Source organism: Pseudopipra pipra, chromosome 1, assembly GCF_036250125.1.
Source record: "Pseudopipra pipra isolate bDixPip1 chromosome 1, bDixPip1.hap1, whole genome shotgun sequence".
NCBI classification, from domain to species: Eukaryota; Metazoa; Chordata; class Aves; order Passeriformes; family Pipridae; genus Pseudopipra; species Pseudopipra pipra.
In genome coordinates, this window is record NC_087549.1 from 147446806 (window position 1) to 147460389 (window position 13584).

Genomic DNA, 13584 nt, shown 5'->3' on the forward strand with positions numbered 1-13584 from the left:
ATAATTAATTTAGTCATTAGAGACATCATTTTCAAAGTATCCAAAGTATTCGTATCCTCATCAATGCCGTAACACAATAAATAAAGCCAGAGAAATGCAGTGGCATTCAAGCCATTACCATCATGCTTATTTCTGTGTTTCATCTCATGTTTCTTGCATATTCCAAATATTTAGGGTTTGACTTGGGTTTTTGTTTGTTTGTTTGGGTTTTTGTTTTACATGGGACTTGGCTCCAGCATGATCTGAGAGGATGCAGGTTTCCAACTGGAGCACTGCAAATCCTTTCCTTCCCCAGTCTAAATCAAGGTATTCCTCCTCTCTAGCCTGTGAACAAATGCACTCATCATATTTGTTCCCTGCAATTGATTAGAAAAGAAGAACAAAACAGGTGCTTTTAGATCCTAATGCACATCTTTGCAATAAGAAGCATGAGGGTTCTTGCTTTGAAATAAAATGGGCTAGGAGACAGTCACCAGTTTTAATCAATAATGGGACTATTTTGGCTCTGGGCTCATCCCTGCAAGATGTTGTCTCAAGGTTTTGAACCTCCCTGGGACCAGAAGGGCAGGAGGGATTTGCTGAGTCACTGAAGGACACCACCCTAAGAAAACATTGCACTAAGAAAACCTTAGTGCAAGATGCTGGGAGAGGTTTAAGGATCCAAGATGTATGCACAGAAACTGCTGGAAAGGATCCTGCCTTCTCCCGGGACAGCCCCTTCATCAGCAGCATTCACAGTGTGAGGGCCCATTTCACCTCTCTGAGAGGGGGTAATTATTTCTTGTCAGTTAGACTCAATCACTGAACTCTAAACAGCTGGTGGTAAAGAACCATTAGCCTCATTTACCACAGTGATAGCCTTTTAGCTCTTCCACATTTCACACGGTCTCTGCCATTTCGCCAATAAATTCTCCCTTAAAAAAAAAATCATAAAAATTTATGAGGGGAAAAAAAAAGGCATAAAATGGAGGTAGCTAAGAGAAAAGGTACTAAAATTTTCAAATGAAGATGAGGTTATGTACCCCCAGCTGTTTGAAGTGCAGTGATTGAGGGTCTCGCTGATGAGGGATGATTACATTCCTCCTGCTCCTCGCCCCCATTAAAGGCAACATGCATCCTCCCTCTGGATATGGCTGATTAACAGTAGCACAGGGACGACCTGGGAACAACCACATCTTCCCTGTTATGATGTGATCCGTGAATTTTCCTCACCGTAGTGAACGAACACAAGCCCTTTCCAATAAGGCAGCACCTCTAAACAATCGGGAAGGTTCATAGCAGTAGGAGCTGTGGGTGTCACCTTGCAGAGAGCCCTGTTTGTGGCCGTATTTAAGACAGAGAATATATAAAGAAACTATCTCTTCATTCAGTTAATTGAGGTTTGGCTTCCAGGACTGGTTTTGCCACACAAAAACCCAGGCTAGAAATAGAAAAGGACATACTTATAACGCTGGGGTTCTCAAACTGTACCCAGTTATTTCCCTGTGACTCAGATCTTGCATCCAGCTACTGTTTGCAGAAGCCCCAGTTTAAATAATAAGGCTAATAATGATAATAATAATTTTTAAAAAGCAAATGATAGGAAGTGACGAGGAACAGATTGGTATCAGGGCCACTGAATATCTGCAGAGAAATCTTAAATCCATCCTGGAGCAAATTCACAGCAGCGCTTCTGTTTTACTGAAGACCTACCTAAGCACAAAGCAGGAAGGATTCAGATGATGAGGGTTCAGAGTGTTATTTGTAATTTGATTTACTATCAAGTTCTCTTAAAGTGTTACATTTCAGGGAGATATTATAATTTTTTAACAATCAGACCCTGCTAGTGAGCTGGATTTTGCTTGCATGAAAAATACTCAATGCCAGCCACCACTACTAACATAAATATTACCCAGAGTAGCCTATGCTCATGAGTACCTGACTCAGGACCATTTAGTTCTGTGCAGCACTAAACAGACACTGCATATTTGAGAAAGTTCCCCAAATTCCTGTGATGGATATTGGAAAAATCAGCTTGAAGACCCCTGCTCTCCTCTGCAATGAGGGCTATAAGAGCACCCAGGCATCCCAACCCCCTGAATACCTTTTGAGCCTTATCAAAACAAATGAAACAGGTGGCTTCCACTTTTTTTATTTGAAGCTTTTAGCTATTTTCCCCCTTCTCAAGTCCTGCAGTGTGGGATCCACATTAACTAAGACTGTGGAAGGCACCTGACTCACTGCACAGATAAATGAAGAAAAAAGCCTCCCAAACTCCCTCCCTCTGTTTTTACTGGCTTTTGCCAGTAAAGACTGTGTGATGCTGTACAGGAATACCACAGTTTCAGAAGACACAGCCTAATTTGTTTAAGACCCAGGAAAATAGGATTGGAAAAGGCTGTGGGGCTGTTCAGTCCATCCTCGTGCTGTCTTAAAATCCTTCTTATGGAAGTAGAATCCTCTCAGCAGTAATTTAATGAAAAGGTTGTTAATTAGGTAACAATCACTGGAATACTGGACTAGAGCCAGAAGAAATAGAAATGCTTAACTCCCAAGTCCTCTCCAAAGCATCCCCAATGCTGACCACATCTCCATGGAAGGATTTTACCGGTCAGCATCTTTAATTTTTCACTAGTTGAAGGCACACCTTCCCCTGGGATCTTTCCAGAGCAGCATGGATGGGTGAAAATATTTAATGTATATTCAGCAGTTACCAGAATTGACATCTGAAACCAAAGAGCAGTGGCACCGTGTGACCAGTCAATTCTCATTGACCCAACTAAGGATGTTTTCTGTAGCTTAAGCCCTGGTCTTTGAAAGGCTGAATGTGTAGAGCAAAAGCAGAGAAAATCTTCGATAGCTGAACCATTCAAAAAACCTTCACAAAATAAATATTCACAGGGTGTTTCCTCTTAGGGCTGTAGGGAGGTGGTTGATGGGGTCGCTAATTTGAAGTTCAGCACTAAATCTTCATATTACACATACACATGCTAATAACTCAATTCTGGAAGGGCCTCATGCATCCAGCCAGAAAAGGCAGTTGTCCTTTTTCTCTTAGATCAATACTCTGTCCCCAGGTAATGATGTTCTCTTGACATCTGCAGATCAGGTATCTGAAACTAATTCACTGCTCTCCCTCTTTTCCCAGTGACTCTTACAACAAAAATCCTTATTTATTAATACCAGAGTGCATGCTCTTGCACTTTGCAAGATTAAATTTAATCTCATCTCTATTATTCTAATTCTCTAGTTCATCCAATTCCTCTAAGATACTCCAACCCTACTTCTTTTCTGAGCCCTCCCTCATCTGTCTCCCATCACGCTTTGGGGAGCACAGCCAACTCTTCCTGCCCAAATCATTACAAATTAATTAAGGCCAATGAAGACCAATTTTTGAAGCACTCCACTAGGCATCTCAATATTTGATTTTAAAGGTTTATTTGTACCTCCTTTGGTCACTCCCTTTTCAACCCTTCAATAACTAGTTTTTAGCCCCACTGATTTCCTCCATCTCTTTGCAGTTGTCCGCCTTCCAGTTCTCAAAGCACACCCCTGCAGGAATCCTGCAACCTTCCAAAATGACAAGTTCATCAGCAGGACATTTTAACTTCTAAAGACTACAGACTTGTATGCCCAACCCTTGCCTGCACTCTCAAAAAGGGAGCTTGTTTTTTCGCCCGTGCTGTGCAATGGTCAACCCATTCAGTTTATGGCAAGAGTGGACTGCTGGGTCCATGCTCTGTAGTGCATCAACTTCACTAAAACACAAACTCCTGCCCCAAGACTACAGATCAACAGAGGCAGGGAAAGAAAGCACAAACAAGGAGATAGAACTCATCACGTTTGGGGTTTGAGGGGTTTTATTGAAGTTTGCTTTGGTTGGAGCCTTATCTAGAGAAGATGTGAAAGAGGCCATGCTGCAGTCAGACGGATATTTACAGTGTGCTCCTATTGTTAATTCCAAACAAAATCACAAGTTGAAAACTAAGTTGGAACTTTGTAAACAAAGACGGTTATCCCCACATGGCTCACTATTTAAATCACTGCATCAGAGGCATTGTTTTTACCTTGATGAGCCTTCTAAGTTTACTGCGTTGCTTGTAACTACACGTCCTCTATAAGGGCAAAAGCAGAAAAAACACCTTGGGGTATCAATACTCTGTCCCCAGGTAATCATGTTCTCTTGACATCTACCCCCAGTAATGATGTGCCATGTTAGTAATGCTTCCCTGGAAACATGTATGCTGGATCACAGGTGCCACTTCCAGTGACACCAGGATGACAGTGGGGTTATTTACATTTAACTTTGTGAATAATTTTAGAAAACTACTTAAAACCCCTACCAAGTGCAAGATTCTGACCTCTTTTCTTGAGACACAACAGCCCAGTGGAATTAGCCTCCATTTATGTTGATATAATGTGTTCATAAAATAATTGATGGTGACCAAATTGACCTTGCCAAGGGCCTCTCTTTAGGTTATAAATTAAGATAGGCAATATTTGAAAGTAGAGATCTTTTATTACACATGTCAGTATGGCTAGAAAGCACAAGAAAACCTTTTACACTGACAAGCTTTTCCCCTATATGTATGTTACAAGATTCTTCTTAGGCTCCAGACCCTTTGAACTAGGCACACAAGCACAAGTCCCTTTTACCATCACTTATCCTCAACCACTTTCATTTCCATCCTTTGCACAGCTGTGGAAGAACCCCATGCTATGATGCTGATGTAAAAGTAGAGGCTGAGAGATGCTACCATAATAAAAATGGTAAAATAATCTGGTATATAGAGCCATTTTCTAGAAGTTTTAAGTTCAAGCTGTACACCAAGGGACAACGTATGAACTTATAAAAATCAAGTTTTATTGACATATTTTAGGTACAATAAACATATTTACATGTTCACATTTTAAACATGGAATTACATGTAAAAAAAAAAAGCTTGTACACGAGATCATCTTTGTGTTTCCATTTTTACATTCATTGAAATAGGTACGACAGAAAGATCTCTTATGCAAGTGGAGGATTTGGTAAAGTTCAGTATTACACTCAAGAAATTAGCAGTCAACACCTTGAGCAGATGATGCCGTAGAAAACATGAGGCAGACGCACTCCCAGTGGAGTCAGTATGATAGAGTCGGGCTGCTGAACTTATATCCTGAACTGCCAATAAACAAGCTCTGCAATCCAGATTAGAGCAGTACATTTGAAATGATTTTCAAAACACCCAAATATATACACACTGCTTAAGACTTTACAGGTTAGGAAGGATCACATTCAGTAATAGTAATAGGAGGTAGAATCGTGTCGACAGTGTTCGTATTTCTACGTGGCAATAAGAAAAAGTGCTATTACTATCACTGAATTCAAGAACAGAACTCCTGGAAAAGTGAAAAGGATGAAAGAGTTGTTAATCCTGTTACCCTGGCTTGTCACAAATGCTAAAGCATGTAGACAAAGTGTTTAAATTCTCCAACACGGGTAAAACTGCAAAGCAAAACTGTTAAGTGATGCTTCTCCAAGTCTTTGGGATGGGCAGCATCTCCTAAGATCTGATACCTGTACAAAAGCAACCTCAACTTCATACACCAAAGTCTGGAAAGGAAAGTACAGAATGATGGGCTTTCAGGGTAGGAGATCTAGGCTTCAGGAACACTAAAAGCACTGAAAGAATAGAAAAGAGAGCGAAAGATCGAATGCAACGCACTTGGACAGGAAAACATCCAGAGAGATGAACAGAGTGAAAAGAGCAGGAACAGAACAAGGATACAAATATCCTTGAGGGAACGGAAAAATGGGGGCAAATGATATGGAAACGAAGTAAAGCATAGGGTAGAGGCAAAAGGTACCACAGGAAAAAAGAAAGTTGACTTATTCCAAGAGAACTTTTATCAATAAAATTGTATGCAACGGTACAGAAGATCAGCTGTGAATAAATGAGTGTTAGCATCTTGTCTTTGCTGTAAGTGAAAATCTCTGTTCATTAGAAGTTAAACTGTTGAAAGACGCTTCATCATCTGAAAAAGAAAACCTGCAAACAAATGGTTTGTTATTCTAGAAAAAGAAGTAAAACTCTAAGGGCTTCCAAACTCAGCCTGAGGGACACTAGGAAAAAAATACAGTGCATATTAAAAACCATTAGATGCACACAAAGAAAATCCTGAACAAACATAACATTAATACAGCAGTGTTTGAAACTGATCTTCCAAGTGACTACACACATTGCAATACAGCTACATGTAACTGTACATAGATTCTTTTACAAAAATGTTTGTAATCTGCAATATTGTTTAAAATTTAGATGGTAAAAATCACTTAACCCAAGTGCTGTTACATTAATAAAAGCCATGTAACCTGTTGAAAAAGTGTTTGTATAAAGCCCATTTCCAGTTAGTTAGAAAAATCAGTGCATCCAACCAAGAAAGGAGAGAGCAACACAGGCCCCTAAAAGACCCCATGCGATTAACTTTCCCCTTGAGGTTTTCTTTAGTGCAAAAAGGACCACACTTTCCACCAACATATGCAGAGAAGTAGAAAATGGAGAGTTTTGTTTTCTTTTTTTTTTTTAATTAAAAACCCCAACCCTGCCAAAAGCAGCATTATAAAGACCAAAATGATCCTTCCCAACCATATTATACCAGAAGTTGGCATACGCAGGGATCCAATATGAATCTGTTTTTGTACACGAGACCCTGTGCTCATGTGGATAATAAATCATCTCCACGATTAAAAACCAGGTTACAAAAAAACCTTACAGAAAATCCTTAGGATTTGATACTAATTGAAGGTAAAATACTTTCAAGTATTATGTTTATGAATTAATTAGAGGATAAGGCATGATTTAAGGTAACATCGAAACAAAAGCCCTATGTTACCCTAAATGACCTTTATAATATAGCTAACTTTCTGCAATCCGTTCAGGATTTGTTTCCTTTACATTTAATTTCTCATCGAACATGCTGCTAAAAAAAAAAAAAAAAAGCACAAAAAAAATGCATTTAAAAAGAAAGGTTTTGTGTGTCTCTGAACAAAAATGTGTTTTTGACAGCAAACAGGTGAAGCCAGATTTCTGTTTTCGAGTATCATGACTCGAGTATCACAGACACAGTACTACAGGAAGGACAAGCACAACACAGTACTATGCCAGAGAACAAATCTAGGGTATCTCTCAAGTAGACAAGACAAAAAAAAAAACCAAACCAAACCAAAAAAAACTCAAAAAAAGAAACCCCTCAGTCTCCCACCCACCCTCTTGCCCCAGCTACAAGGGCAACACACCCACACACACATACAGACATGCAGTTACTGTGTGTAGTGACAGGAAGTGCCTACAGCAGCTTCCAGGAAAATTGCATAATTTCAAGATAAACAGACAAAGGGTACCATATTTAAAAAAAAGATAAAAAAATTCAGCACCAAGTAAAAGGTTTTTTGTTATACCAAGTAGCTAATGCTAAGAAAAAACTTGAAGATACCACCCCCCAAGGTTATTCTGAAATAACCTTTAATTCTCATCTATATCCTTCCAGTGGAAACCTAACATTGAAAAATTAAAAGGCTCAGTCTGCTTGGCATTTAATGGCTAGAAGGACTTTCTTACAGAAATTTGGAAATCCAAAGTGAATCCAGATTTAAACTAGGGGAATAAACTAGGCATCTGAAGATAACATACAGAGTGGGTGCTCATATTTACCCTTCTATCCCAAAGTCATCCTGGAGATACATGTGGGCTGAGAGCAGTATCCCTGCCTAAATTTATTCTCTGCCACTGCTCAGAGATGAACATTTGCGTGGCAGCTTCCCCAGCTATGAAGATGCTACAGACCTGCCCTCCTCCTCCTCCTCCTCTTCCTCCTCTTCCTGCCCAGCACCATCGACCCCGAGCGTTTCCAACACTGCACATCCTTCCATCACACAGCACATGTGCCTCACCAGTTGCCAATATTGAGATGAATGTGCTACATGACCAACCAGAATTACGTGCAAAACCAAAATATCCCAAACTTTTGAGAACAACATTACACGACAGACCTAATTTGTACCTGTACAGCACAATGGAACAAACCTACAAACCCCAGGCCTTGGTCTGACAGTGCACTGTATTTCCCCTCAAAAGTTAAAGGACAGAGTTGTCTTAGGGTTTTTTTTTTAATAAAACAGAAGTAGAACATTCTACTAAAATACCACAGATCATATGGGTAATCCAATCTTTTAGTCAAGGCAAAATATGGTTAGTTATAAAGTGAATTTTCCAGTGCTACAAGACGGAAACAAAATAATTTGGGGAAAAAACCAAACTGGCTTCATATAACCACCTATTGGAGTTGCCTATTAAAATAATTATAAAATTATGCTAATAAAAACTAAACAAATAATACACAGATCAGGATATATGTATTGACTTACTATCATCTTTATAAAAATTTGAAGATATACACAAAAACACATCAACATTTATGGAACTGTATCCATTAAACTTGGATAAGACAACACAAAAAAACTAACAAATAGCTAAGATGTGGTTGACTGTAAGCACTTTGAGTAACATTTTAATTTTAAAAGGTCAATATTTACATACTACATTAAATGTCTATTTTTCTTTCCATTTTGCATCATATTGTGAGTTCATGATAAAGAAAGAACAAGATAATGGTTGCAACAGATCTTCCAAGAAAGTTAACTTAAGATGTTCAGATTTATCTATGTGCTGGAAGAGAACATGGCAAGAACACTTCTGTCTAGCTTTACCTCTACTTCCTTTGGGGTTTTTTTGGGAGGAGACAACAAATGGATCTAAAAGAGCTGTATCATCCAAACTGATCAATGCCAAGAGATCCAGTTTTTACTTAGGATTTGAGAACTAAGAGAACACAAACATTTTAACAAATGACTCACCTAATTGCTACTTTTGCTAGAGTTTTTTTAAGATTTTAGAGAGACACAGTGACAGCAGAGGGTGTGAGTATGTATGTATGTGTATAATAGAACAAATATAGACATACATACATATAGTATGTTTACATACAGTAAATATCCAGGTACTGCAGTAAGCAGCTAAATTAAACCCCAGCAATCCACCCATACCCTGCCTATACACAAGCAGTAATCTACTGCAACTGCTGTTAAAGAGGATGCATCTAGTCATTAAACAGGCATTGCTTACGTCACTCCTACATTTAAATAGATCTGAGGCCATTTCATGTCTTTATTCCAAAGCCACACATTTGTCTCAAAAAAAGAATTAAAAAAAATATAAAACCCCACTGAATAAAAATTTTTAAAACTTAAGTTGGCTGAACCTCAACCTCTTTGGGATGGATTCAAAACCCAAAGCAGGAGCGTTTCTCCAAACTTCTTTGACTTTTGAATCAAACCCATATTCTTAGGCTCCAAGAAACCCTCTAACCCCAATAACATTTGCTTCTGACAGGACAGCTGATCAACTGCAGATGTTCCTACTGCTGAACTCAGCTGCTGGCCTGTCTGACATTGGCATCTAACCCAAATTTCCAGGCACGCACTACTATCACTCCACTTCGAGATGTCTTCCCATTCTTCTCATTGCAGAGAAGCTGTTCCCTAACAGTGTAACTGTTTAATGACTTGTTTTAAAGAAAAGCACTTACTTCTTAAGAATAAAAATTACATAACCTGGGGAGGCAGTGTAGGGTCCTAGAGCTGATGGTGTGAGGAGTTAAACAGCTTGGGGCTTGCAGGTCTTCGGGATCGGATCCCACCGGGCACTTCCTGCCTGCAGCTCATGCTCTGTCCTGGGCTTGTGTCTACCCTGAAGCACTAACAGCACTTTATGTATAGTAGCTGTGTTGGCTGTTATTAAGCATTATGCATAAACGGGGAACGATGCAGGTGGGTGTAAAGCTCACTTTCATGAAAAAATTCCCATCATATTACTGTGTCTCGTTATTAACTTGTAAATGGACTAAGGGTATTCTCTCAATCGTTTTCCCCAGCACAGTATTGCCAAAGTACCATGTTATTACAATGAACAGAGAGCAGGTTTACCTAGAAGACTTTTGACAATACTTATTCAATCATTATTTTTGGTAACTTATACTTAATTGAAAATCTGGACCAAAAGTGTAAGAAGGCCAATCAGGCATTTGTGATTTCGTTACCACTAACTCAAAAAAAAATTCTAAAAAAATTAAAATCTACGGTACTATAAATTTGCTTAGCTCAAACTTTTCCACTTGGCACACCTATTTTGGACCCCATTCATAGCTCTTTCATTACATACCAATAGTGCTCTTCTGCGGTCACTCAGGTAACAAACCTACAAGGTTTCTGTAAGTGCCCCCCCTTCAAATAGTGGGTGGAGTGTTTAAGAGTATTCTTAAAATAAAGCATGAAGCAAAAGCTCATGGTCTAAAAACTAAGGAAATGTTCATAAAAACTGGAATCCAATATAAAGATGACATTTTAATAAGTTTATTCAGAAGTAACTGAAAAAATTGTTCCTTTGGCAACACCATCTAGATGGTTCTAACCAAAAGGAAATATTATGAATTTCACTTTGAGTAAAATAAAAGCTTCTTAATGTTTGCAAAGAATTTTTGGGATCTGACATGTTCATCAGATATTTACAATGTCCTTATAGTCCTATATGTATCGGGAACAACACATCAAAACAAGTCCTTTCAGTTATGGGTTTCTTATGGTTCAGCATCAATCACAAAATAAATCTCAAAGAAAAAAACTAATCAAAATAAAGCATAAGGCAACCATGACACACTAGCCCAAAAGAACTATCAGGAATGCACCACTCCTCCTGCATAACACTTTTGGAGTGACCCACCAAATACTTCTTTTTCCTTGTTATTCGAAACAACCTAATTACAACCTGGAGTTCACTGCCCCACGATGCTGAAGGGTGAAGATCCCTGTTTTTAAAAACCAAGGGAAAATACAGCAGTGTAATTCCTACACAGGGTTTTATGGAATAACTGGATTTGGAAAGAGAAGATGGAAGTCTATGTTGGAATAGAAAAATGCAAAGACAGACTTATTTACAAAGATCGAAACTACAATTTTCCAGTGTCACCTCCAAAGCTTCTCGGCAAACTGCTATTCAGTGAAACAGACCACGTTCAAATCTATGCAGGAATACCTTCTGTGCTCTCAGATATACAATGCAACTAATGTGTTTTGTTTAGAAAAATGAGTTTTCATTCAAATACCTTGCAGTGAAGATAAGAGCAACCATTATCAAATATTCTTTGCTATGAAGAAAGTTTTTTAATCTTTCGCTGTAAACGTTCTCTCTCAAGTCACTGTGGTCACACAGTAGGATCTTGAAGAACAGTGTCTACATGCATTGAAAGCATTTGGAAAAAAAAAAAATTAATCCTAACTCCATGTGGTTACAACAGAATGTGATGAAACCGAACAGAAATTCCATCTTTGCAGATCCTCTCAAACCCGTCTCTTCTGCAGGACATCTCCGTGCTTTCTGTAGTTCAGCAGAGCAACCAAAGACTAAGTTGAAAGGTTTCACAACCCGATGGTTTTGCCACTGTGTCTCATGTAGCTCCACAGAACGGCTCAGTGAGTGCCGGGGCTTCTCTCAGCAGACATCACTCAACAATCAGTGCCACATTTATGTGGGACAGATCTATCATGTGCCTGTTAAAGGGTTAAAGAAAGTTAAAAACACAGTACTCAAACCGATTCTGGGAGTGGAGAACAGGCAAGGAGGTTTCTCTGAAGGTCACTAATAAATAGATGCTTGATTGGATTAATGAAACATTGAGCAGAGGAGACTGATTTTATCTTTTGAAGGGAGGGAAGGAACTGAGGCGGCAGCAGTGCTTAATTATTTACCTGTGGAATTTCTGTTGAAATGCTAAAGCATGTGCTGGCTCCTTAAATTTTGCTATGGCTTTCCGTTGTTGAGGAAGCATCTGTAAACTCTGCAGAGACAAAACCCCAAAAAGATAATAAGATAACCACTTATTTTGCACCAAACCAACTGAAATTTTGCCATATTTCTTTTTTTCAGAAACATATTTCAATTCTTTTATTAGTGCCCACGGAATGGAAAGAGACTTCTGAGACTGCAGTCAGAACCCCAGCTGAAAGTCTTTGAGCTGGTGCATTAACTGTACCAACTGGAAAACCCAATCTATCACTCATTATGCAAAGGTGACAGCTCTTCATTCAATCCATACAGATGAACCAAACCCCAGAGCCAAACTCCCACCAAGTCAGAAATGTTAACTGGTCAGAGCTCAACTTCCCACACAAGCACCTGGAGTCATTTACCTGATGTACGCTAAAGGATCAGGGCTTTCCATGTGTTAAACAGGGCAGAAACAGGAAAAAGTGGCAGGTTTTGATCTCTCGACTGCATTATCCTCACACTGTTTTAACAAAATAAGTGGACAGCTTTTGACAGACACCACCACAAAACCCCAATCAAATGGATTAGGTCACCACTTCCAAGTCCTCCTAGTAGAGGGAAATCATGGAACACACATCTAACCCAGGCAAGTCCATCTGATATGTGCTTCTCATGCTATGAGAGCAGCATTTCCCAATGCTCTATGACAAAACCCCATATGTAGTACTGACGTCTCCAAAACTACAGCACACCTCAGCAAGGGCTCAGGAAAACTCATGTCCCTGCTCCTTGCTGCAGCAGGAACTCTGGGCCAAGATGATTCCAGAGAGCAGTCCTGTAGCCTTGGTAATAAGAAGTTATCACACTTACTAAGATTAAAGTTGATGCTTTGAGTTAGCACTTCAGTTAGAGTAATTTTCAAAAAGACACTTCAGAAATTCGAGAAGATGAAGCTTAACACATTAAGTAGGTACACACCCAACAACCAATGAGAACATCCAGCAAAAATTCAGCATCACAGAATACTCAGGATGGAAAAACTGTGATCCTCAAATCTCACTGCCTGTGAACACAGGCCACAGAGATTTCACAGTAACTTGGTTAAAACACATCTGAAGGCTTCAATAGTAATTTCAAAGTTCCATGCCACAGTGATTCCAGTATGTCACAGAACATTTTGGATGATTAATGGCCTATGCTGTGGCCAATTAATGACAATTGTTCTGATTCAGCTTTCAGTTGTTCTTACAGCTTTGGATGCAGAATAAAGAACTACTAACATTCAACTTTTCTGTGCGTGAGCTTCTACATAAAGTCAATACAGTTTTATGCTGAGCTTTATATAAATTTATATATGGACACACACATAAATGCATGTATACAGGCACCTTAAAACTTTTCTATATCATAACCTCTTGATGTTTAGGTATGAACCTAATTCTCTGCTCCTGCATCTCGCCTGGAACTCAGCAGCATCCCCCAATTTGGATGATTCCAGCACTGATGGTCAGCCTCCAGGGTTTTGAACTTTACCTGCAAAAATTCTGTATCATCATCATCTAGATTGCTAAAAAAAGTACCACAGATCTTCAGACAAACCATTATTGATTGGAAACAACATACAACCCCACTTGTCGACACTTTTTAAGGGTGACATACTTTAAGACCTCTCAGTGAAAGAATTTTTAATCCAACTAATGTGTTCCCTGTTCATTCAATCTAATGCAGCATTTTAAGCAAGATG

At 39.1% G+C, this 13584-nt stretch overlaps 1 protein-coding gene across 5 annotated transcripts in view; it reads right to left on the reverse strand.

Annotated features, from left to right (window-relative positions):
- Window positions 1-4821: 4821 nt before the first annotated feature.
- RBM33 (RNA binding motif protein 33) overlaps window positions 4822-13584 on the reverse strand; it is a 103698-nt gene continuing 94935 nt past the window's right edge. For all 5 annotated transcript variants that reach the window (XR_010425511.1, XM_064638243.1, XM_064638253.1 and 2 more), the window contains 2 exons: window positions 11822-11910; window positions 4822-11623 (listed from right to left, as the gene is read on the reverse strand). Coding sequence is in view for 4 of the 5 variants with exons in the window: in XM_064638243.1 (XP_064494313.1) it covers window positions 11575-11623; window positions 11822-11910 (138 nt within the window). In the remaining variant the exon portion in view is untranslated. The remainder of the gene's footprint in view (window positions 11624-11821; window positions 11911-13584) is intronic.